Below are 27,054 nucleotides of genomic sequence, written 5' to 3' on the forward strand. Positions count from 1 at the left end.
GGGTTTCCTCCGGGAACTCCGGTTTCCTCCCACATCCCAAAAACATGCATGGTAGGCTGATTGAACACTCTAAATTGTCCGTAGGTATGAATGTGTGCGTGAATGGTTGTATGTCTCCTTGTGCCCTGCGATTGGCTGGCAACCAGTTCAGGGTGTCCCCTGCCTACTGCCCGAAGTTGGCTGGGATAGGCTCCAGCACCTCCGCGACCCTCGTGAGGAAAAGCGGCATGGAAAATGAATGAATGAATGAATAAACAAATACAGTACTTATCTACCGTATGTTGAATGTATATATCCATCTTATCTTTCCATTCCAACAACAATTTACAGAAAAATATAGCATATTTTATAGATGGTTTGAATTGCGATTAATTACGATTAATTCATTTTTAAGCTGTAATTAACTCGATTAAAAATTTTAATCGTTTGACAGCCCTAAAATGAAGTAGATCGGCCTAAAATATTCTGTTTGGTCGCGTTATCTAGGTGGTGATGTTAGACGAACCCACGTCCGGTATGGACCCGTCTGCCCGCCGCGCCACCTGGGATCTCCTCCAGGGCGAGAAGAGCGGACGCACCATCCTGCTCACCACCCACTTCATGGACGAGGCCGACCTACTGGGCGACCGCATCGCCATCATGGCCGGCGGCGAGCTGCAATGCTGCGGCTCGCCGCTTTTCCTCAAGAACAAATATGGTCGGTGACCACCAGGGGCTGTACGGCCTTACTTTTTCCTTTCAATCACATTTTCTTTTGTGTATCTAATCTTTTTTTTAAAAAAAACCAAAACTGTTTCAGTGCCATTGACGATTATGGACGTCCAATTATGTGGTTCTTGTCATCCTTGTGCTGTCAATTTAAATGACTTTGTCACTTGCAGACAGCCAAAGTATTGGAACTGGAAAGGCTTGCAGCAAACTAACCCTCTATTATAGTCAACAGCAGCCAATGAGTTAAGATGGATTGGACATCCATAACTGTCAATGGCAAGGAAAGCGGACAATTGGCACTTAAGACCTGCAAAAGTCATGAAAAAAATTTGAAATTAATATTTTTATGATCGTTTTTATTTTTTATGTAATAAAATAATTCTATAAAATGAAATAACTACATTTCTAACCAGAAATGTATTTTAGAAATGTATTTATCTTAAATGTTGTTTAATTATTTTATTTTTATTTAATTATATGGAATTAATTATGTATAATATGTATACAGTGGTATGAAAAAGTATCTGCACCTTTTGGATTTTTCACATTTCTGCATAAAATCGCCATCAAATGTGAGCTGAGCTTGTCAAAATCGGACAGATGAAAAAACAGTGCTTTAACTAAAACCACCCAAACATTTATAGGTTTTCATATTTAAATGAGGATCGTATGCAAACAATGACAGGGAAAAATAAGTGAACCATCACATTTAATATTTTGTGACCCCCCTTTGGAAGCAATAACTTCAACCAGACGCTTGCTGTAGCTGCAGATCAGTCTAGCACATCGATCAGGACTAATCTTGGCCCATTCGTCTCTACAAAAGTTCAGTCAGATTCCTGGGATGCATGGCATTTCACACTGTCTTTAGGTCATGCCACAGCATCTCAACAGGGTTCAAGTCTGGACTATGACTTGGCCACTCCAGAGCGTGTATTTTGTTCTTCTGAAACCATTCTGAAGTTGATTTACTTTTGGACCATTGTCTTGTTGCAGCATCCATCCTCTTTTTTAGCTCAACTGTCTGACAGACGGCCTCAGGTTTTCCTGCAAAACTTTTGAATTCATTCTTCCATTAATGATTACAAGTTGTCCAGGCCCTGAGGTAGCAAAACTGCCCCAAATCATGATGCTCCCACCACCATGCTTCACGGTGGGGATGAGGTGTTGATGTTAATGAGCTATTCCATTTTTCGTCCACACATGACATTGTGTGTTACTCCCAAACAATTCAACTTTGATTTCATCAGTCCACAAAATAACTTCTGTGGAGTGTCCAAGTGCCTTTTTGAGAACATTGAACAAGCAACAAGTTTTTTTTAGACGGTAGTTACTTCCTCCGTGGAGTCCTCCCAAGAACACCATTCTTGGCCATAGTTTTACATATAGTTGATGTGTGCACAGAGCAGACACTATATGGTTCTTTTTTACTCTCTGAGTATTCTGTGCTGAACTATTGGCATCATCTTTGGTGGACGGCCACTCCTCGGGAGAGAAGCAACAGTGCCAAACTCTGTCCATTTGTAGACAACTTCTCTGACTGGAATGGATGAACGTCTAGACTTTTGGAGATGGTTTTGTATCCTTTCCCAGCTTTATACAAAACAACAATCCTTGATCGCTGGTCTTCAGACAGCTCTTTTGACCGAGCCATGATGCACATCAGACCATGCTTCTCATCAAGACAATTCTTACCCGGGGTGTGTTTTATAGTGGGCAGGGCAGCTTTAAACCACTCATCAGTGATTGGGCACACCTGACTTAAATTGTTCAATAAAAATGGGTTTCAATTGCTCTTTCAGTCTCCTTAGGCAGAGGGTTCACTTATTTATTTTTTATGCTATCTTCATTAAAATATGAAAACTTACAAATGTTTGGGTGGTTGTAGTTAAGGTGGACACTGTTTTTACATTTGTTTGATTTTGACAAAGATCAGATCACATTTGATGGTGATTTTCTGCAGAAATGTGAGAAATTCCAAAAGGTTCAGATACTTTTTCATATCACTGTAAAAATATTTTATTATATATGATACTACAGTATTATACTATAGTATAATACTATTACCTAACCTAACCCTACTATAATCATAATCGTATATAATATTATTATGGTAATAATAAAAAAAGTATATAATAATATGAATAAAATATTCCAAAAATTCCACCAGGTGCCGGCTACCACATGGTGATTGTGAAAGAAGCCCTGTGTAACGTGTCGGAGATCACCCGCCTGGTTCACTTGTATGTCCCGAACGCCACACTGGAGAGCAGTGCGGGGGCGGAGCTCTCCTACATTCTCCCAAAGGAAAGCACCAGCAGGTGACTGATGACAGAAACATGATGAATATACAGTACACACAATTCGTCCCCATTTTCCTTTGGGAAAGGAATAACAAAACACCATTTTTTTGCTCCTCCTGCGTTTTCCATCAGGTTCGAACTGCTCTTTGCCGAGCTGGAGATGAACAGAGAGGAGCTGGGCATCGCCAGCTACGGGGCCTCCGTCACCACTATGGAGGAGGTCTTCCTCAGGTCAGTGTTAACGGCCTGATAAGGGAAGTCAAGTGCTGCCTGAAAGTTGCTAATCGCTCATTACAAGTGCATCCTGTTCATGTGCTTTTGTAGTCGTTATGAAAAAAATCAATGGGAGAAATTAACCGCTAGGGACTAGCATTGTTTTTTGACATATTTACGTAAAATAATGCTAACTGCACGTTTTTGTTTTTTGCTTTTAACCAAGAATTGAGACTGTTTTACGTCCATATCTATAAGGAATTCAGGGATTTAGGCATTTATTCACAAGAATTTTCACCGGAAAAGCTCTGTTTACATCAGGCAGCTGCTGGCTACATTCACTAACAGACTAGCATTGTACTTCGACATATTTAGGTAAAATAAATACTAACTTCACGTTTTTTTTATGCTTTTAACCAAGAATCGAGACTGTTTTACGTCCATATCTATAAAGAATTTGGGGATTTAAGCATTTATTCGCAAGAATTTTCACCGGGAAAGCTCTGTTTACATCAGGCAGCCGCTGGCTACATTCACTAACAGACTAGCATTGTACTTCGACAAATTCAGGTAAAATAAATGCTAACTGCATGTTTTTTTGCGTTTTTTTTTTTAATTTGCTTTTAACCAAGAATCGAGAATGTTTAACGTCCATATCTATAAAGAATTCGGGGATTTAAGCATTTATTCACAAGAATTTTCACCAGAAAAGCTCTGTTTACATCAGGCAGCCGCTGGCTACATTCACTAACAGACTAGCATTGTAATTCGACATATTCAGGTAAAATAAATGCTAACTGCACGTTATTTTGTTTTTTGTTTTTTGTTGCTTTTAACCAAGAATCGAGAATGTTTTACGTCCATATCTATAAAGAATTCGGGGATTTAAGCATTTATTCACAAGAATTTTCACCGGAAAAGCTCTGTTTACATCAGGCGGACGCTGGCTACATTCACTAACAGACTAGCATTGTACTTCGACGTATTTAGGTAAAATAAATGCTAACTGCACTTTTTTTGTTGTTGTTTTTTTTTTTGTTTTTTGTTTTTTGTTGCTTTTAACCAATAATCGAGAATGTTTTACGTCCCTATCTATAAAGAATTCGGGGATTTAAGGATTTATTCACAACAATTTTTAACGAAAAAAGCTCGTTGTCTGTGATTCCACTCGGTCAGCTTTGACGGCCTCGCCAATAATGCAGGCCCCCTATTTATCGTCCGTCGTGGTACCGTCAATATCATTATGAAGTCTATGGCCACACGCAGCAGGGCTTTGTAAAAACGACTATTTTGCCTCATCAATCAAGAAAAAAAATCTTCCACACCACCTCGTTTGTGGGAAAAATATCATCCACACTCAACCGTATACAGTTAGTCCCCGGTTTACAATGTACTCGACTTACATGATTTCAACTTTACGACGCAAGTCTCGTTTGCCATTTTGCCACCAGTCTTTTTTTTTTTTTTTTTTAGTTGCATAAACATGACCAAATTATACCTTACAGTACTTTACTTTATTAATATGAAGTGTTCTGTCCTCACTAAACGTGAAGTTGTTCAGCTTGACTGACAGCAAACAAGGCAATTGTGCTTTTTGAAGCTTTTGACTTCCCTCACTTTTGACAAATTGTAAAGCTGTAACACATACTGTATATGTAAACATATGTTCAAAACGACACGCATTTTAACAATATTACACTTGACACAAAACAATTGGTGTTCAAACGTCCATCTAGTCTAATCAATATGGAAATTTAGTAGATTAAATTAGCCTAATTTGCCTAACAAACGTCCACTAGTTTAAATGCTACAAATGCTAATGTATTTACAATTCTCATAGCAAATCGCTCACACGTAACTCCACAAACTGTAGCAGTAGACTTAATTGAAAATGCCTTTGCTGAAACAACTTACAGCCTTATGCTGCTGGCCAAAAGTATTGGCACCCTTGCAGTTCTTTCAGATAATGCACATTTTCTCCCAGAAAATGATTGCAATAACAAATGCTTTGGTTGTAATGTCTTCATTTATTGCAATGAAAAAACACAAAAGGAAATGAAAAAAAAAATTAAATCATTATCATTTTACACAAAACTCCAAAAATGGGCCGGACAAAAGTATTGGCACCCTTAGCGTAGTACCTAGTAGCCAGGGGTCGCGTTAACCGAATATTTTCCGTTGTTGACGGTTTTTACAACGGTGACGGAAAAAACTGAAGTCCATCTGTCATTTTGATAGGTTGCAATTAACACCCCAGACCACAGGGTGGCGAGTGAGCATATTAATTAGCTATTGACTCTCCTGATGCATGATGTCGTTGGCCTTACTCGGAAAAATGTCAAGGCAACTGAGTGTCCGAAGTTTCTTCAAAAAGCCCCAAAACCACGATGGTGTTGATAAAAGAGGTGAAAAAAGAGGGACTGAGGCAGTGAAGGATGACAACGAATCAAATGAATCGCCGGTTCACTCCTCACTGCGGCGAGCAGTTGAAAACGCCGCCAATTGCCAAGAAGGGCAGAATTGGTAACACGGTGAAAGCGGCATAAAGCCAAAAAAGCGGACCAGACTAGCCAGAGCCTGAAATTATTTCAAGGAAAATATGGTGGGTGCCACCACTGTGTGTACTCTTTTTGCTAAGCTGAGCTCGCATACCACGGTAGCACGTCGGCTATGAACGAACACTTGACGCGCCGTCACCCAGGTGTATTTCGGAAGACAACAGGAAACAACAAGCTAGCAGATTGTAAGTCCATACAACTTTCTAACGATTTTACGCAGGTGTCCTGCCTAAAACTTTTGCACAGTACTGTATATATATATATATATATATATATAATGGAATTATATAATATTTCATTATTATTAAATGTATTAGGATCACGGAAGGTCCCACTTGGGAGGAAAAAAAAAATATATATATATATATACATAATATATATACATATATATCCTGTATATACATAATATAATAAAAATATATATGGAAACACAGTACTGGCCTGCTTACTGTAATCCATGACTGCACTAATGTTAGTTACTTTATATTATAAAGTATTATTGTATTATTGTGTATATACATATAGTGACTGCATCAAGATATAGTCATTTTAAAAATTTAAGTGACGGGTAAAAATAGATTATGACCGGATTTTTATGACCCTGTCAGTCAAAATGACAGACAATGAAAAAGTCTAGCGCAACCTCTGCTAGTAGCACAACCTTTAGACAAAATAACTGCAAACAACCGCTTTCGGTATCCATCAATGAGTTTCTTACAATGCTCTGCTGGAATTTTAGATCATTCTTCTTTGGCCAACTGCTCCATGTCTCTGAGATTTGAAGGGGGCCATTTTCGGATCTCTCCACAGGTGTGGACTCATTGCTGGCCACTTTAGAAGTCTCCAGTGCTTTCTCTCAAACCACTTTCTAGTGCTTTTGGGTCATTGTCTTGCTGGAAGACCCATGAACTCTGTGGGAGACCCAGCTTTCTCACACTGGGCCCTAAATTATGCTGCAAAATTTGTTGGTAGTCTACAGACTTCATAATACCATGCACACGGTCAAGCAGTCCAGTGCCAGAGGCAGCAAAGCAACCCCAAAACATCAGGAAACCTCCGTCATGTTTGAATGTGATGGCAGTGTTCTTTTCTTTGAATGCCTTTTCCCTGTAAACTCTGTTGATACATTTTCCCAAAAAGCTCTACTTTTGTCTCATCTGACCAGAGAACATTCTTCCAAAACGTTTTTGGCTTTCTCAGCTAAGTTTTGGCAAACTCCAGCCTGGCTTTTTTATCTCTCTGGGTCAGAAGTAGGGTCTACCTGGGTAGAGTCCCTTTTCATTCAGACGCAGACAGATAGTACGGGTTGACACTGTAGCACCCTCGTACTGCGGGACAGCTTGAACTTGTTTGTATGTTAGTCAAGGTTCTTTATCCACCATCCGTACAGTCTTTCGTTGAAATCTCTCATCAATTTTTCTTTTCCATCCACATCTAGGGAGGTTAGCCACAGTGCAACGGGCTTTACACTTGTTGATGACACTGCGCACGATAGACACAGGAACATTCAGGTCTTTGGAGATGGACTTGTAGCCTTGAGATTACCCATGTTTCCTCACAATTTTGCTTCTGAAGTCCTCAGACAGTTCTTTGGTCTTCTTTCATTTCTCCATGCTCAATGTGGTACACACAAGGACACAGGACAGAGGTTGAGTCAACTTTAATCCATTTTAATTGGCTGCAAGCGTGATTGTTATTGGCACCACCTGTTATGTGCCACAGGTAAGTCACAGGTGCTGTTAATTACACAAAGAAGCGTCACATGATTGTTTAGGGAACGTGAGCTGGGTTTAGACCTTCGTGACTTGGAACTCCTCCTGGCGGGTGAGACGAGCCGATTGCTCTCGGAGCGTGGCAAAAAATTCGGTAGACTCCGCTGGGTCCATTTCTGGCAGAAGTGTTCTGTCAGACCTGGATGACGAGGCGGACTCAGCTGCGGAGGTTCAGGCAAAACTTTTATTTTGAAAACAGGTTCTTCCGCTGACATGCGGGAAAAAATGCACAAACAAAAAACTCTCCAATGGAGGAATAAGTCAAAGCAATCACGATCAGGGTTCAAACAAAAAAGCACTCCATACGGGAGGAAAGGGCAAAAACACAAAACGCTCCTAATGGAGGAAAAGGCCAAGATAGCGAATATGAAAAAATTCAAACACAAAGCGCTCCAATGGAGGATAACTTTCAGTAGAACTGCACTAGACTATGACGGTAGGCTATGACGAGAGGCTGACGTGACTGACCTTGGACTCACACATAATCTTGGCTCAGCACTGAGATATGATGTACACTTTGTAAATATGAATGTGTGTGTGTGAATAAATTGTGAATTGTGAATTGTGTGAATTGGGTGCCAATACTTTTGTATTACATTTTTTGAGTTTTGTGTAAAATAATAATGATTTAAAAAAAAAAAAAATCATTCTCTTTTGTGTTTTTTCATTGAATGCAAAATAAATGAAGATATTACTACCAAAGTATTTGTAATTTCAATCATTTTCTGGGAGAAATTGAGCATTATCTGACAGAATTGCAGGGGTGACGATACTTTTGGCCAGCACTGTATGCGTAGACATGGGCTAAAAAAAATTTCGGTTTGTATGCATCTGCGGGTCGTAAAAAAAAGGATCGTTTTCACGTGTTTGCATCATTTCCTTCTGTGTTTAGCTTCGAGCCGTTTCACATCGCCACCTGCATCGTGTCTATTTGTATCCATGGCAACCATTGACAACGAGCGGCATGGGGCATTATAATTGGTCTTGCTGCCAACGGTTTTCCTTTTCATTGCCAAGTCCAGCTGGGAAACCATTAGCGTCTATGCTCGTTTGTCAAAAGTGACGATCTGGTTCGCCGCTATTGACGGTGATAGATGTCCAAACCGTTTGAAGTTGTATTTTTCCTTTATGTTGTTCAGAGTTGGCAAATTGGTGGATTCCAGTTTGGACATCCAAGCCATTCAGTTACCCGCCCTGCAGTACCAGCACGAGAGACGCTCGCACGACTGGACGACGGACGACGCCAGCAGCATCAGCGGCATGACCGACGTCACCGACTTTACCGACAGCGGCACGCTTATCTCCGAGGACTGTTCCAACATCAAACTCAACACTGGGGTGAGGTGACTGCGAATGAAGCGGGTTTGTTTGTCGGTGAGCTTATGACCAAAATTGAACGCTGCTTCGCCAGGCGAGGCTTTACCTGCAGCAGTTTTACGCCATGTTCCTGAAGAGGGCGCTCTACAGCTGGAGGAACTGGAAGGTGATGGTGGCCCAGTTCCTCATCCCTTTGGTTTTCATCGTCGTGGCGTTAGTGGTGGCGCGCACCTTACCCGACCACAAGAAGGCGCCTCAGCTAGGACTGGAGCTGGCTCGTTACGGCCCCACCCGGGTCCCGTTGGCCGTCCCCGAGGGGGCGGGCGCCCTGGCCTCCGACCTGGCCGCCGCTTACGCCGCGCAGCTCCCCGCGCAGAACGGCCGGCTCGTCAACGTCAGCGGTAAGTTTGAGTGACGCGATTCGATGACCGGCGTGCACGTCAAGAAGGCACGGTAGGGACATAACACCACCAACTTTTCGGGATGTTCAAATTGCCCCCACCAACTTTAAAGCAACCTTATTTGCAATACGTAGACAATCTAAATTACTCATATATGTTGTAAGGATAGAATTGACCATTATTATACCATTATTAATAGGGGTGTCAAACGATTAAAATTTTTAATCGCGTTAATTACAGCTTAAAAAGTAATTAATCGTAATTAATCGCAATTAATCTCAATTCAAACCATCTATAAAATATGCCATATTTTTCTGTAAATTAATGTTGGAATGGAAAGGTAAGACACAAGATGGATATATACATTCAACATACGGTACATAAGAACTGTATTTGTTTATTATAACAATAAATTAACAAGATGGCATTAACATTATTAACATTCTCTTAAAGCGATCCATGGATAGAAAGACTTGTAGTTCTTAAAAGGTAAATGTTAGTATAAGTTATAGAAAGTTTATATTAAAACCCCTCTTAATGTTTTCGTTTTAATACAATTTGTAAAAAATTTCAATCAAAAAATAAACTAGTTGCTCACCATTGTTGATGTCAATAATTACACAATGCTCATGGTGCTTAAACCCATAAAATTAGTCGCACCAAAGCGCCAGCAGAGACAAAAAACACAAGTAAATAGGGGACGTGACACTGTGCTGTCATTTTAATCTGTTTGAGCGGGGCATGTGCGTTAATTGCGTCAAATATTTTAACGTGATTAATTTAAAAAATTAATTACCGCCCGTTAACGCGATATTTTTGACAGCCCTAATTATTAAGTGAATTATTAACGCGATATTTTTGACAGCCCTAATTATTAAGTGAATTATTTTCATTATGTTCAGACTTACATTTACCCCTTTTTACCTGCTGAATGTACCAGTCTATTCCACCCCCCCCCAAATGCACGTTTGATTGGCTGATGACTTGACCCCTCCCCCACCACACACACACGCACTAAAAGCCCTGACAGAAATGCACTTCGAAGAGGAGGGATATTAGAAGTTTTTTTTTTTTCAACCAGCAGCATCCACTCTAAGTAATGTATAAAGATGTCAATGTTGTTGAGGTGGGGAACACACCACGAATTTTTTTACTGAAAGTTGAAGCTGCATCAGAGTTAGAATAACATTAAATTGTGTGAATTTGCTAACCTGCAAAACTCAAATAGGAAGCTGCTTAGACAGAAGCGTCTACCTGTATGTGTTTTCTACTATAACATTAATAAAACTGAGCAATGTAGTGAGTTTACCCCCATCCCCCTAGTTTTTTTATTTTTATTTATGTGGTCTTAAAGCAGCCCAAAGGAGCTTTCATTTTTTGTTGAGTTTGGCTGTGCAGTAGTGTTTTACATGTAAGAAGGCTCCTTTTTTTATTTATTTTTGTTATTCCCTGACTAATAGGTTTTTGCAGTTACATTAAATTTGGGCTGTCAAAATTAACGCGTTAACAGGCGTTAATTAATTTTTTAAATTAATCACGTTAAAATATTTGACGCAGTTAACGCAGATGCCCCGCTCAGAGAGATTTAAATGACAGTACACAGTGAAACGCTCACTTGTTGTGTTTTATGGAGTTTTGCCGCCCTCTGCTGGCGCTTGGGTGAGACTGATTTTATAGGCTTCAGCATCCATGAGCATTGTGTAAGTAATTATTGACATCAACAATGGCGGGCTACTAGTTTATTTTTTGATTGAAAATTTTACAAATTTTATTAAAACGAAAACATTGAGAGGGGTTTTAATATAAAATTTCTCTAACTCGTACTAACATTTTTCTTTTAAGAACTACAAGTCTTTCTATCCATGGATCGCTTTAACAGAATGTTAATAATGTTAATGCCATCTTGTTGATTTATTGTTATAATAAACAAATAGTCCTTATGTACCGTATGTTGAATGTATATATCCATCTTGTGTCTTTCCATTCCAACGTTAATTTACAGAAAAATATGGCATATTTTATAGATGGTTTGAATTGTGATTAATTACGATTAATTAATTTTTAAGCTGTAATTAACTCGATTAAAAATTGTAATCGTTTGACAGCCCAACATTAAATATATTTATTTGGACAATGTTGAGTGGTCTTAAGATCAATGTATATTTTTTTGCATTCTTGGATAGTTAAGAGATGATGAACAAGTTTGTATTTATTGTGTATGTTAATATATGTTCAAATATTGCAATTTAAATTTGCTAATAAAATCCAGACATTTATTCTGGAAGCTTTCAAAATGTAATAGTTTTTGAAAACAAAGGTTTGAATCAAATGGTGTATCACCTGAACCAATACCTATGAAATTTAGTATGAGTCAATACAGATTTATTTTGCATTGATCGTTTAGCCTTTAAATTAATTTGGTTCAAAGTCCTGAGAGATGTAGCCCTGAACCCCGTTCACCCAATTTGTTTGGTCTTTTTAATGTACCGTCCCCAGCAAAAAGTGTACATGCAGGTTGTGCTGTTACATCGTCCCTACCAATGTTGAGATCAAACATATGCCCTTGGTGCACGTCGTTATCGTTTCTCCCTGCCCTCAGATTTTACCGACTACATCTTGACCCAAGCGGAGGAAGAGGGTGGCGTCTTCAATGAGCGCTGCGTGGCGGGCGCCGCTTTCCGCGGAAGCGGAAAGTACTATACCGAGGCCACGGCGTACTTCAACAACGAGGGCTACCACACGCCCGCCACGGCGCTCATGATGGTGGACAACGCTTTGTTCCGACTCCTCGCCGGGCCCAACGCTTCCATTCATGCCGCTAACTACCCCATGCCGCGCAACCTGTCGGAGGCTGCCCGAAGCCAGCTTACAGAGTGCGTATCCCCACCCCACTTCGCTCAAGCAAGCAAACAAAAAAAAAAAAATTGCACTCTCGAGCACAGTTACGATAATGGCGTGCAGCACGCAACACGCCGCTTATGCTCATTAATATTCATGACGTTAGCAATTAGTACTGCAACGATTAATCGATTAACTCGAGTATTCGATTAGAAAAAAAATATTCGGATTACATTTTGCTGCTCCGAGTATTCGTTTAATTAAAGTGGCGTTGTAATGGTTTATTTCGAAAGTGTTTGCATTCAGTTTTATTGATTTGAGTGGATACACTGCCCTCTAGTCTGCCTCACTTCACATGGCTGAATCCAGCTGCTCCATGTTAAGACCAACAAAAGTTTTTGTTTGAGCTAATTTTTTTTTTTTTTTAATGCAAAAAAGTTAGCATTTTACAGCATTTAAGCTAGCGGACTTTGCTATGTAAGTTACCCAATTGTTCTTTTGTTGTCCCATAGATCCTTTTTTTTTTTTTACTGTTTGAGGCTCAGCTCAGGTATTTTAATTTTTCATGTTCCTTATCCGATTACTCGATTATTCGACAAACTAGTTAATCGATTAATCGACTACTAAAATAATCGATAGCTGCAGCCCTATTAGCAATTGTTGCTAGGCGCGTCAAGTTTGCGTTTGTCCCTAATAGTAGATGCATGTAAATATTGTACAAACGAGATGTTTACTGAGCTAAACCTACAAATTCTGTCCGAAAAAATGATGTCCCTGGTGGCAAATTCACATACAAATGCTCAGTTAAATAGTGAGTGTCGAGGGCTGAAAAAGAGCCGACCTGATCCAGAGGTAGCTTTGTTATCGACACCTTTTTCTTGTGTGCATTGCCTTACTCCACTGACAGTGACATTCTCCTGTTTCAACAATCTATCCTTTACCACAATATGCCCTGTCTTTCTTATATATTATATCCTCTGGTTGTCTTACGTCTCTGACCGTTATTGGGGGTAATTTATATTCTTAGTTTTGTGTAACGATCGCAAATGCTACTCAGTGACAGGCAACGAACACTTTAAATTTTTTTCATTAATAGCATCTTAATTCTATAATTTATTTACACTTCCCCCTTACTAAATTTGTTTTTTTTTACAACAGAAAAGGTAACAACAGTGGCAGTCAGATACCATTTTAATTCTTTTAGGTCATTTATTATCATACGGAAGCATCACGGCAAAACGCCACACTAAAAAATAAGTAAAATAAGTATAGAATAAGTAAAAATAAAAATAAATAAAAATATCAAAATGGCTTACGTCTTCATCCTCTGGGGATCCTCTTGGGGACCATGTCCCCCAACAAAATGTTAACTGCATATGAAGGTGAATGGCTTCACCTTGCTGCTGTTAAACTGGTCTTTTGGACATCTGCACAAGTTGATCCGTTCTTCACATTTTTTCCTCTTTTTTTTGGCTTCCGGAAACATGAAGCAAACATCCTTCATATGTCGTAATGTCTAGAGTAAGTTCCATAGCAGCAGTGTTTACTCGGCATGTTCTTTTTTGAAAGGTTACCGGCAGAAAACAAGCGGTAATAACATGGTTTTATGCGAGGGCGTGTCCATTATGCCCCACTTCCGGGTTATGATGACAACGTCACGGTCTAAAAATAGCATTCGTGCGGTACGCTATTGTTGTGAACATTATCATTATATAGCATTGAAGCTAGCGGACTTTTGCTATACAAGTTAGCAAATTGTTGTAAACATTAGCACTATATAGCATTTGAGCTAGCGGACTTTTGCTCTGCAAGTTGGACAATTGTTGTAAACATTAGCATTATATAGCATTTAAGCAAGCTGACTTATGCTATTCAAGTTAGCCAATTAGTGTACACATTAGCATTATATAGCATTTAGGCTAGCAGAGTTTTGCTATGCAAGTTAGCCACTTGTTGTAAAAATAAGCATTATATAGCATTTAAACTAGCGGACTTTTGCTCTGCAAGTTAGACATTTGTTGTAAATAGAGATCTCCCGATCGATCGGGATGATCACGTCATTTTCAAAGTATCGGAGTCGGCAAAAAAAATCCGACATGCCTTTTTTAAATATATATATTGTTTTTAAATAAATCGTTTTCTAATTGTATTTAACGTTACAGACATAATATGTTACACTGTTAACGGCGGTAATTAATTAAAAAAAAAAAGTATCACGTTAAAATATTTAACGCAATTATTTCCCAACGCAGAGAAGATATATCAATTGGTACCACTACGCACAGTCATGGGTGCACTTCCCATCATGCATTTGGGCAGAAGTTAAATGGCTACAGTATCATTTACTGAAAGCTCAACAAATACACTAGATGGCAATATTTAGTCACAATATACAAAGTCACATTTATCCTTTTAGAATTACAAGTCTTTCTATCCGTGGATCCCTCTCACAGAAAGAATGTTAATAATGTAAATGCCATCTTGAGGATTTATTGTCATAATAAACAAATACAGTACTTATGTACTGTATGTTGAATGTATATATTCGTCCTAGTTTTATTCATTTTTTTTCTTAATGCATTGCCAAAATGTATATGATCGGGAAAAATGATCGGGAATGATTAGAATTGAATCGGGAGCAAAAAAAAAAGCAATCGGATCGGGAAATATCGGGATCGGCAGATACTCAAACTAAAACGATCGGATCTGGAGCAAAAAAAACATGATCAGAACAACCCTAGTTGTAAACATTAGCATTGTATAGCATTGAAGCTAGCGGACCTTTGCTATGCAAGTTCGCCAATTGATTCTTGGTTAAAAGCAAAAAAAAAAAAAAAACATGCAGATAGTATTTGTTTTACGTAAATAACGTATTGGCCCGAATATAAGACGGTGTTCTCTGCAATGAAATAAGACTGAAAAAGTGGGGGTCGTCCTATATTCGCGGTCTAGACATTATACCCATTCACGACGCCAGATGGCGCCAGATATCATTGAAGCGATGTTCTCCCATGACAGATCTCAGCTACTCTCAAGTTTAACCAGTTTGCATTATTTTATTGCAATGTTTTTCCTTATTCAGATTTGCTTCAAGACTACAGTTACAGTTAGACTTCACTTTGATGGTTAATGCAGTTATTGCAATTTTGTTGTTTTATCACAATAGATTGGTTGATTTACATTTCAAAAAGCAGAGCCATTCATATACGAATGTGATTGCACTTTAAATGTTCAAATATTAAGATTTGAATGAGGCAAAATAACATGCTTTTTCTCTTAATCATGTTTCGGATGTACTGTAATTATTTTCTGTATAAAAATTAATTTGGTGTTCAAAAAGTCTTTATTCAAACTTGAGTCTTGAAAAAGAGTGGGTCGTCTTATAATCAGGGCCGTCTTATATTCGGGCCAATACGGTATTTTAAATCTGTCAGCCTTAAATATGTTCCATACACTGGCACCAAGTGTTGACATGTACTTATAAATAAACTGCCTTCTCGCAAAGGTAGCACTGCTATGCGAGCAAAAAAGCTAAAGGTGCGTTAAACTCTTGAGTTGTTGGATAATAGAACAGCGGAGCAAGTAGGCAGACGCTCTTAAACGCACGGTAAGTGGCAACGCCACCATGACTCTCTGCACCGCTAAGCAAATTAGGATGAACAATGATGTTGATTATGAATGGTTTGCTTCGTAGCAAAAAATCGTGGCGCCAGTTAGCCTGTAAAAACGCATCAATTAGCTACTCGTTTATTAAACTTGCAGGGCTCAAGAGGAGGAAAAAATGTAGCGGTTTATCGACTGAAAGATGAATTTTCCATTTCTTTGTGTAGAGGAAAGACGGGCTTCGTCATCGCCATCAACCTGATGTACGGGATGGCCTCGCTGACCAGCACCTTCGCGTTGCTGCTCGTCACCGAATCGGCAATTAAGTCCAAGCACGTGCAGAAGGTCAGCGGGGTCTACCTGTCCAACTTCTGGTTCTCGGCGCTGCTGTGGGACATGGTCAACTTCCTGTTGCCGTGTCTCCTCATGTTGGTGAGTCAGGTTTTTTTTTTAAATACAACAAAGCCCCACGTATTTGCGCTAACATCTGTATTCCTCCGGCAGACCGTGTTCCAGGCCTTCGGCGTGGAGGCCTTCATCAAGGATAACCGCCTAGTGGACGTTCTCCTGATGCTCCTGCTGTACGGCTGGGCGGTGGTGCCGCTCATGTATCTGCTCAGCTTCTTCTTCTCCTCCGCCGCCACCGCTTACACCCGCCTGACCATCTTCAACATGATCTCCGGCACCGCCACCTTCCTGGCCGTCACCATTATGACAATTCCAGGTAAGAAATCAATCAAGCTAGCGTCAAAATGATTGGAAACTGTCATTTTTTCCGCTTTTTTTTTTTCTCCAGAGTTGAACCTACAGAACCTGTCCCGCTTGCTGGACAAGGTCTTCCTGATCTTTCCGAACTATTGTCTGGGAATGTCCTTCTGTCAGTTCTACCAGAACTACGAGTTCATCTCCTTTTGCACAACCAGCCCAGAGACTATGGTCATCTGCAAATTCTTAAGTAAGTTATGACTGTATATTAGGGGTGCAACGGTTCAGTTAGCCCACGGTTCGGTTTGAATCTCGGTTTTGGGATCACGGTTCGGTATCGGTTTGCGTTTTGCTTTTTTTTTCTTTGAACTGCCTTCATTTTGCTTTTAAAAAATGAAATAAACACTTAAAATGTAAAAATTTGCGCTAGACTTTTTCGTTGTCTGTCATTTTGACTGACAGGGTCATGAAAATCCGGTCATAGTCTGTTTTTACCCGTCACTTAAATTTTTAAAATGATAATAATGACATATTCAATAGTAATTAGTTTTCATTCATTTTTAATTAATATTCTGTCCGAACAAGCTTAACAGAGAATCCACACCGTGCCATCACACATCAAGCAGATGAATATGTAACTTTTTCTCCACAGTGACAAAAACGGCTGACTGTGGCCCCAGTAGGTAAGGTACATATGGAACAATGAAATTAACAGTTCACCTTCTGTGGCCTGAACGCAGTCTCACACCTTCCTCCTGGTGCGCATGGACTTGAATTGCGTTCCCGCCTGTGCATAATCAAATGTCTCAAGTGGGATTGCTCCAGCGGCTGTCCTCCAACCTCCACTGCATCAGTCCCTCTTTTTTCACCTCTTTTATCAACACCATCGTCGTTTTGGGGCTTTTTGAAAAAACTTCGGACACTCAGTTGCCCTGACATTTTTCCGAGTAAGGCCAACGACGTCATGCATGAAGAGAGACAATAGCTAATTAATATGCTCACTCGCCACCCTGTGGTCTGGGGTGTGAATTGCAACCTGTCAAAATGACAGATGGACTTCAAAAACCGGTCAACGACGGAAAATATTCGGTTAACGCGACCCCTGGTTAAAATGCCTCTTAGCTCTTTGGCTAGTGTAGTGACTGACTACTGAAATACACACACAGTAGTAAAAAAGTTACTTGGCAAAGTAACTGGTGATACCTTTCATGTTTTTTTTTTCTCTCTTTAAAAAAAACCCAAAAAAAAACATAGTAACCTTTGCTATGTTTAGAGGTCATTTAATGTCCTGAATCAACCGTTAAAGTTGATAAAATTGCTCCCGTTTTTGCATTAGTTCCCTTCCGTCTACTTTCGACATGTGAAAATTAAAAAACTGTTTCATCCTTTAAAGATAGACTCAAGTCAAGATTTTGCCGATTTAGGAGTATTTTAGATAAAAAGTTGCTTAGGTTCGCTTGGAAGGTTTACTACAACAGAGCCTTTCTGAGAAGTTTACTACTCTAAAATGGCGGCTGTTTACTAACGCTACCGAGTCTGTCATTTCGCATGTAGTTCTATATGCATGAGATATCTAGGCGTAGATTGTATGCTGTCGGCTACAGTCAGGAAATATTGGAGCCACCTAGCCTAGCATCGCATTTGCTACAGCATTTTAACAAACACTCTTCACTCTCTGTGTCTCTGACTTTTCTCGCGTCATTCAACCAACGTATTAACGAACAGTCTCGTTGCAGAAACGGTGACCAAATCCGAACGGATGGTAAAAAAAAAAACGCAATGCACGAAAAACGTGCAGATTTTGAACGTAATGTACGCCGTACACATTTAAAAATCAGTGCTCACTTGTACAAATTACGACGAGACCGTACAACTTGACAGGTATGAATTATAGTGGACCGTCACAGTTAGGTAGCAGCACTCTGTAGCACGGGACGTCCAACTATCAGTGGTCAGGACGAAACTATGTGCTTTAGCGAAATCATCTTCGATGGCTTTGCGTGCCATTTCATAAATGTCGGGGATTACGTTGTTGGAGAAATATGTCCGCAAGGGAACAATGTAACGCGGGTCAAGCGTTGCAAATAAATTAACGAAGCGCGCCGTGTGTTTTCACTGGTGTCATCTTCGGGGTTGTCCTGCCCTGAGAAAGTGATATCAGTGGGTGATGCCGGCTGAGGTGCCGGAGTCATGTTATAAAAGTGTTGCCATTAGCATGGGGAACAAGCGCTGAGCAATGCTTGCAATTTTTTTTTTTTTTCAATATTTTCTCTCCCTCCGCATTGTAGTCCACGGGGAAACCAAAATGTTGCCACACCGTAGATTTGAAAGAAGCCAGTGCTTCCTCAAAATTCGGTCTCTCCACTCCTCGCCATAACTTTTTGTTTTCTTTCTTGTTTCACTTTCACTTCGCTCGTAAGCGAGAGAGGGTGTTACTCGGCTTCTATTACGCAGGTCCTTTACAGCGATCCGACATTTACTTGCGGGGTGGTGCTTCATGTCACACACAGGCACACAGAGCTTGATCAATTCATTCCACAAGCGTTTGGAATACATTAATTGCAAAACCGAAAAGGCACTGTTCATAAAGGCGTATTGAACCGTACAGGGCGAACCGTACGGTTCGGCTTTGAACCGCAAACCGTTGCACCGCTACTGTATACAGGACTTTTATGGCAATGCTTTTGACAAAGACGAGCTGTTTTTCCCCCAAAAAAGCCCCACTAGGATTTTTTTTTTTTTTTTTCAATGAGGACCCACAAAATAAATGTTCTTTGGTCAATTTCAAACATTCCAAATTTAAACTGTTCTGCTTAATCCTCCTGGAAAAATAGTTTGGGAAAATCCCCCCCCCCGCCCCCTCAAATGCAATTTTTAAAAATTATGTAAATGGGACAAAAACTGTAGTGTTCATGATTGAAATAAATGTTTTTGGCATGAACGTTTGAGGTGAAATAGAAAGAGTGAAATTTGGTAACGTTTGGAAGTTCAAACGGTGTGAATCAGTCGATGCTGTGTGCTGTGCTGGATCTGAAATCCAAATAATATGAGCTAGTAGTATGTGGGCTCTCTCTAGTGGGCTGTGAAAGAATTATTGAGTGTGTACGCAGGACTTAACTTTCCTTGTTGTTTTTCTTCTCCTTGTTAAGATATTACATACCAAAGCAACTACTTCTCAATGTCTGAGCCCGGCGTGGGCCGCTTCCTGGTGGCCCTGTCCACACAAGGCGTCATCTTTATGATCCTGCTCTTCGTCATCGAGCTGCAGTGTGTCCGCTCCGTCCGGCAATTCCTCTCCTCGCTCTGTAGGAGGCCAAAGCAGGTACGGATCGCGGACCAAATGGGCCGGGATTGAGCGTAATCCTCTATTGTTTGTTAGTTATCTTTCCTGGGAGATGCGGCGCTGCTCCCAGAGGATAGAGACGTAGCGGACGAGCGCAAGCGGGTTCTGGAGTGCCATCCCATGGTGGAGTCCATGGTCGGGAGCCCGCTCATTCTGCAGGAGCTCAGCAAGGTCACCCGACGCAGTCTCTGCTGAGAGAAGATATCCGGAGCCGATAAAAATGACAAAGAATTTTGCTTATTTTTCTTCAGGTTTACAGCGGCGGGCAGACACTCGTCGCCGTGGACCGCTTGTCTCTGGCCGTCGGTAAAGGAGAATGTTTTGGCCTGCTGGGCTTTAACGGCGCCGGGAAGACCACCACCTTCAAAATGCTGACCGGCGACGAGAGTGTGACCTCCGGCGACGCCTACATCGACGGCTACAGCATCTTGAGAGACATTAAGAAGGTGAATGCCGTCAGGTGCACGGGAGCTTTAAAAAGCCTTTTCTCATGCGAGTGTAAACGCTGTGGCAAAAGGCTTGAAATGAAACTGTGACAACCAGAATTGATGAACTTGTCTAGGTTTCTAGTGCTGCGTTTGCTAGCTAGCACATGTTGACACACAGTTCACACGGAACAAGAGATAGCATGTGTTGGAATTTGACCTTTTAGCCAGATTGCCAGAATAATGCCAGCCAAACTGCTGGAACCGTGCTAGCGCATTTCCAACGACCCGGGCCGGCACAACCCCAACAACATGGCCAAAAGGCCTGACTCCCCGCATTCACCTTGGTTTTAGATGCACGATATCCATTTTTTGAAACCGATACCGATATCGATAACTTCCTGCTCCTCAAAGCCGATACCGTTATCGATAACTGATAATAAATATATAATTTTTAAAATGTATAGCCTGAGTTTTTGAACACCTGCAGGTTTAAAAAAAATAAAAATAGTGGTGGATTCAACATAGATTTGCCTTTGATCTCACCAGATTTTTTATAATGACATGAACAAAACAGTGCGTTTCACTTCTGCACTGCCCGACAACCAGCTAAGAATGAATGCACTTCCGTAAACCACAAGGCTTTTCTTGCTTTTATGGGAAGACACTCGTCTTAATATTGTGAAAGTACAACAGATATATAACTGCAAAATACACTTCTATACACATCTATTATATGTATAGCATCTCACACTAGCTTGAGCTACTAAAGCATTGGCTGGCTTCTATAACACAACTTATGAAGTTCTGTACATATGACCCTTCACCACAGAAGTAAACATATATTGCACATCCATATGTTATAGTAAACATAAAATACTTGCATATATTTCCGAGGCGGAAACGAAACAGAAAGCATTCACGACTGTCAATGCTACCGCTAGACACCGCAATGTGTAAGTGATTGAACCAAACTACTGTAACAAAAAAAATTGATGCATTGAATTATTCTGACCCGCAGGTGGGAGCAATGGTCAACTGATTTCCTATACTAGTATGTAAACTGTAAAGCCAGAACAGTACATGTTATCGGTCCTATTATAAATGTTATTGGAATTATCGGGATGACGTCAAAATTAAAGCTGGAAAAGGCCTCGAAATACAAGTTGGATCCATGGTCACCATATCACAGGTCAACAAAAGATTTCCAAGAAAAAAGACAGCGCTAGCTAAAAGAGTTCAGTCTTTTGGAGGCTCTGGTTAGGCGGGCTGTGGTCCAGAAGAAGGGTGTGTTTGGGTGTCGTTTAGAGTAATTGTCTATAGCAGATTGGGTAGATGAATCCGTGCGTCACCGTTGCCAAGGCACCCAGAGTTGGAGATTTTGTCAGCCTGAGATTTCGAATTCGCAGCCATGTAGTCTTCTTGTTATCAGGCGCTCCTTGTGGAAGGACAGGATGTCCAGCCATTGTTCTGGACTGTCCATTGTTGGCCTCCACAAAAGCTGATGGCAGGACTTGGTGGTCCAGACGTGGGCTTGTAGATGTCTTGGCCATCACCTGATTATCTCGCTCCGTCAGCTGCATGAAGCGCACGTTGGGTTTTCGTAGTCAGCAGGCATCCTGTAGTTGTTATGCCCTTATCTGCCCGTTGTCTTGGCGCTGCAAATTCCAATCGCTCCAAGTCCAACTACTCATTCTTCAGATATATTCTACTTTTTTCTTAAACTATGATTTGAATGCCATTTATTTAAATTTGGTGTGTTAGAGTAATACAAACTGTCAAACATTAAATATGGGAAAGGATACTATTCTCTTCACATGCTAGCAGAAATCTGAAGCTCATTCTGGCTGTGACATCACTTTCTGAACGAACGTTCATCCGCCCGTCCCAGTTTGAAGGGATTGGACGTTTTAACGCTGTCAGTGGCAGCCAATGAGTTAATACTTGAAAAATGTAAAGTGACTTAAAATGCTAAGTAGTGCAGCAACAATTAATTGATTAACTTGAGTAAATTGATTAGAAAAAAGCCTTGAATGAAAGATTCGTTTAACTAGAGTGGCGTTGCTATGGTTTGTTTTGAAGGTGTTTGCATTTATTTTTCATTGATTTGGGTGGATACACTGCCCTCTAGTGGCAACAGTGAATATAGCATAACTCATGCAACATGGTTGAATCCAGCTCCCTGTTAAGACCAACATAAGGTAAGTTTTTGTTTGAGGAAACATGTTTTTTAATGCATTCGTAATTTAGCTTAAAGATATATTTAGCCGTATTTTGTGGGAATATGTGTTTGAACGATTTGGTAAGAGGATTGAAAAAAAAAGTTGGCATTTCATAAATAGCATTTCATTTAAGCTAGCGGATTTTTGCTATGCAAGTTAGCCAACTGTTTTTTTGTTGTACTTTGATCCTCATTTATTATTTTTTTATGTCGTTTGAGGCTAAGCTTAGGTATTTTCATTTATTTTTAAATGAAAGTATGTTTTGGCATAGTTTGAAGAAACATTTTCAAGAAATTTTATTTTGTAATGGCATTTTATGCTCTTTTGAAAGTGCAATTTTAGCAAGCCGTTTTTTTACATCTCTTAAAATTGATTCTGCAATTTACTACGCATTTAATGTTCCTAATCCGATGACTCGATTATTTTGAGTAATTGATGACTAAAAATCAATAGCTAAGATGCACGGCTTGTTCGACAGGTGCAACAGCGCATCGGATACTGTCCTCAGTTTGACGCCGTGTTGGAGCACATGACTGGCAGGGAAACCCTAAGCATGTACGCCAGGCTTCGGGGAATACCCGAGAAGTACGTGTCGGGCTGCGTGGAGAACGTGCTGAGGTCGCTGCTGCTGGAGCCACACGCCGATAAACTGGTGCGCAGCTACAGGTGAGACGTCCGGCGCGGCGCGAGCTCAGAAAACGGACTGCTTGACCGCGATTCAATGGTTGATGTGCAGCGGCGGGAATAAACGCAAACTGAGCGCCGGCACGGCTCTCATCGGCGGACCGCCGGTCATCTTCTTGGACGAGCCCTCTACGGGAATGGATCCCGTGGCAAGGAGGCTGTTGTGGGACGCCGTCACGCGCACGCGGGAATCCGGCAAGGCCGTCGTCATCACGTCGCACAGGTGAGAAACGAACCCAGTGTTGTTTTCCATTTTGCCACATACCAATAAATAATGCCACATGCCTAAATATATTTTGCCACATGGCGAAAAAAAAAATGCCACCTGGCAAAATCAATTTTGCCACGTGGCAAAAAAATGCCACATTGCAAAATCCATTTTGCCACAAGGCAAAGAAAAAATGTCACATGACAAAATCCATTTTGCCACATAGAAAAATCAATTTTGCCACATGGCAAAAAAAATGCCACACAGCAAAATCCATTTTGCCACATGAGAAAAAAATGCAGCATGGCAAAATCAATTTTGTCGCATGGCAAACAAATGTCACATGCCAAAAGAAATGCCACATGGCAAAATCCATCATGCCACATGGCAAAAAAAAAAAAAAAAAACATGGCAAAATCCGTTTTGCCACATGGCAAAAAAAATGCCACATAGCAAAATAAATTTTGCCACATGGAGAAAAAAAGCTACATGGCAAAGAAAAAAATGCCACATGGCAAAATCCATTTGTCACATGGGAAAAATGTCATGTGGCAAAAAAAATGACACATGGCAAAATCAATTTTGACGCATGGCAAACAAATGTCACATGGCAAAAGAAATGGCAAAATCCGTTTTGCCACATGGCAAAGGAGAAAATGCCACATGGCAAAATCCATTTTGTCACATGGCAGAAAAATGCCACATGGCAAAATCAATTTTGCCACTTGGCAAAATCAATTTTGCCACATAGCAAAAAAATGCCACATGGCAAAATCCATTTTGCCACATGGCAAAATCCATTATGCCACGTGGCAAAAAAAATAAAACATGGCAAAATCCGTTTTGCCACATGGCAAAATCCATTATGCCACATGGCAAAAAAAATGCAACATGGCAAAATCCATTTTGCCACATGGCAAAATCAATTTTGCTATGTGGGGAAAAAAATGCAACATGGCAAAATCCATTTTGCCACATGGCAAAAAAATGCCACATGGCAAAATCAATTTTGTCACATGGCAAAAAAATGTCACATGGCTATCCATTTTGCCACATGGGAAAACATAACGCATGGCAAAATCAATTTTGCCACATTGCAAAAAAAATGCCACATGGCAAAAAAAAAATACCACAAGGCAAAATCCATTTTGCCACATGGCAAATACCAATTTTCGTTCTCGCTGTCTCTCAGGAATTTGACGTCTACTGCTACCAGTGAGTTAACAGACACTATTCTATTGGAAAATATTGCTCGGGTAGAAAAATTTTACAGTTGGCGTTGACAGAAAAAAGACTGATGGGTGCCCGTATTGACCGAAGCCGCTTCCTCCCTCCCTCCCTCCCACCAGCATGGAAGAATGCGAGGCGCTGTGCACCCGACTGGCGGTGATGGTCAACGGGCAGTTCAAGTGCCTGGGGAGCCCGCAGCACCTCAAGAGCAAGTTCGGCAGCGGCTACACGCTGCTGGCCAAAGTGCACGCCGAGGCCGAGCCGGAGGACGGCCACCTGCGGCTTTTTAAAGACTTCATCCAAAGCACCTTTCCAGGTTGGAAATATTTGATTTTCTAGCTTCCTTTCAATCACTTCATAAGGCTTTGGACTTTTTGTTTCAGGAAGTCAACTGAAGGACGAACACCAGGGAATGGTCCACTATCATTTGATGGACAAGAAGCTAACCTGGGCCCAGGTACAGTAAACTGCCAAATGGATGAAATCAAGCTTCTCAGTTGCTAAAAATGAGTGTTGCGCCGATGCTAGTATGGGAAGGGGCAAAATGCGGGCATCGGTATCGGCCGGTACAAACAAAAGATTTGGTTTCCAACCACCCTGTCCCAGAGTTAACTCTCGTAGCTGGTGGGAAACGTTCATGACAGTGTTTACTAACCTTCAATTTTGTATAAATGCAGAATCATATTGGAGTTCTTGCCTCATCGGCAGCCACCCTCTGCAAACATGTTTTTTTGCGCTCCTCCTCTAAGCCGCGGCTGTCTGTAACCTTTCTGTATCTGAAGTATTCCCATAACAGGGTTTTAGTTTTCTTCGATGGGGGGAAAAAAAGTGCAGGAGTTTCACCTCCTCCAGCCATCATGTAGCACAGCTGACTCTGAGCAGCAACCGGTGGGGGAGGGTTGAGCCTTGAAGCTGCAAGCGAGGGATTTCTCCCTACATTTTTAAAAATAGCTAATACCGCAGGTACGGTATGACGGTAAATTTTGGGGGTTTTGAAACTGTGACGTTTTCATACCGCGATATACCTTGAAACCAGCATTTGGCACTTATCTACTCTTAACCCGTGGGCTACCTGTATAGGCTCTAACATGGAAAATATGACTGCTAAATGAACAGATGAAAACACCACAGGACATGACTCTTACCATTTTCCATATGACAAAAAATTTCAATAGCTTATAGCTATTTTTTCTACCTTACATGCATTTTCTTTGGTGGCGTTTGTATTTGGAGGCCATCTTGGCTCAGTGGTCTTTGGTATTCAATAATAGTCAATGAGTTACTCTTCAAATATTACCATATAATCTTTGGTTAGGGGATGCTCATTGCGGAAATAATCATGGTAATGTACAGCAAATGTCCATTCTAGTGCCAGAACGATTAATCGATGAACTCAAGTAATTCTATTAGAAAAAAGATTCAAATTAAATTTTGCTGCTTCAAGTATTCATTTAATTAAAGTGGCGTTGTAATGGTTTGTTTTGAAACTTGTAGTGTCAACAGTGAATATGACATAACTCATTTCACATGGCTGAATCCAGCTGGTCCCTGTTAAGACCAACATAATCTAAGTTTTTGTTTGAGCTAATGTTTTTTGTTTTTTTTATGCTCTCGTAATTTAGTTTAGAGGTATATTTAGCCATCTTTACCATGTAGCATTTTTCCCCCATGTGGCAAAATTGATTTTGCCATGTGGCGTTTTTTTCGCCATGTGGCATTTTTTTTTTGCCATGTGGCAAAATTGATTTTGCCATGTGGCGTTTTTGCCATGTTGCATAATTGATTTTGCCATGTGGCAATTTTTTTGCCATGCGGCATTTTTTTTTTGCCATGTGGCATTTTTTTTTGCCATGTAGCATTTTTTGCCAATTGGCAAAATTGATTTTGCCATCTGGCATTTTTTTGCCATGTGGCATAATTGATTTTGCCATGTGGCATTTTTTGCCATGTGGCAAAATTGATTTTGTGATGTGGCCAAATTGATTTTGCCATGTTGCATAATTGATTTTGCCATGTGGCAATTCTTTTGCCATGTGGCTTTTTTTTTTTTGCCATGTGGCATTTTTTTTCCCATGTAGCATTTTTTGCCAATTGGCAAAATTGATTTTGCCATATGGCATTTTTTTTTTGCCATGTGGCATAATTGATTTTGCCATGTGGCAGAATTGATTTTGTGATGTGGCCAAATTGATTTTGCCATGTGGCAATGGATTTTGCCATGTGGCAAAATTGATTTGGCCATGTGGCATAAAAGATTTTGCCATGTGGCATTTTTTTGCCACGTGGCAAAATAGATTTTGCCATGTAGCATTTTTTGCCATGTGGCAAAATTGATTTTGCCATGTGGCTTTTTTTTGCCATGTGGCATAATTGACTTTGCCATGTGGCATTTTTTTGACATGTGGCATAATTGACTTTGCCATGTGGCATTTTTTGCCATGTGGCAAAATTGATTATGCCATGTGGCATTTTTTTGCCATGTGCCATAATTGATTATGCCATGTGGTATTTTTTTGCCATG

At 40.5% G+C, this 27,054-nt stretch overlaps 1 protein-coding gene across 2 annotated transcripts in view; it reads left to right on the plus strand.

Moving 5' to 3' along the window:
- abca3b (ATP-binding cassette, sub-family A (ABC1), member 3b) overlaps positions 1–27,054 on the plus strand; it is a 70,364-nt gene that overhangs the window by 40,428 nt on the left and 2,882 nt on the right. For both annotated transcript variants that reach the window (XM_057817574.1, XM_057817575.1), the window contains exons 15-30: positions 487–697; positions 2,882–3,032; positions 3,147–3,245; positions 8,697–8,895; positions 8,969–9,275; positions 11,875–12,148; positions 15,944–16,148; positions 16,221–16,440; positions 16,513–16,671; positions 19,571–19,743; positions 19,801–19,935; positions 20,016–20,210; positions 22,890–23,077; positions 23,148–23,318; positions 24,653–24,849; positions 24,917–24,990. In XM_057817574.1, coding sequence (XP_057673557.1) covers positions 487–697; positions 2,882–3,032; positions 3,147–3,245; positions 8,697–8,895; positions 8,969–9,275; positions 11,875–12,148; positions 15,944–16,148; positions 16,221–16,440; positions 16,513–16,671; positions 19,571–19,743; positions 19,801–19,935; positions 20,016–20,210; positions 22,890–23,077; positions 23,148–23,318; positions 24,653–24,849; positions 24,917–24,990 — 2,958 coding nt within the window. The remainder of the gene's footprint in view (positions 1–486; positions 698–2,881; positions 3,033–3,146; positions 3,246–8,696; positions 8,896–8,968; positions 9,276–11,874; positions 12,149–15,943; positions 16,149–16,220; positions 16,441–16,512; positions 16,672–19,570; positions 19,744–19,800; positions 19,936–20,015; positions 20,211–22,889; positions 23,078–23,147; positions 23,319–24,652; positions 24,850–24,916; positions 24,991–27,054) is intronic.

The sequence above is a fragment of the Corythoichthys intestinalis genome, chromosome 16 (assembly GCF_030265065.1).
Source record: "Corythoichthys intestinalis isolate RoL2023-P3 chromosome 16, ASM3026506v1, whole genome shotgun sequence".
NCBI classification, from domain to species: Eukaryota; Metazoa; Chordata; class Actinopteri; order Syngnathiformes; family Syngnathidae; genus Corythoichthys; species Corythoichthys intestinalis.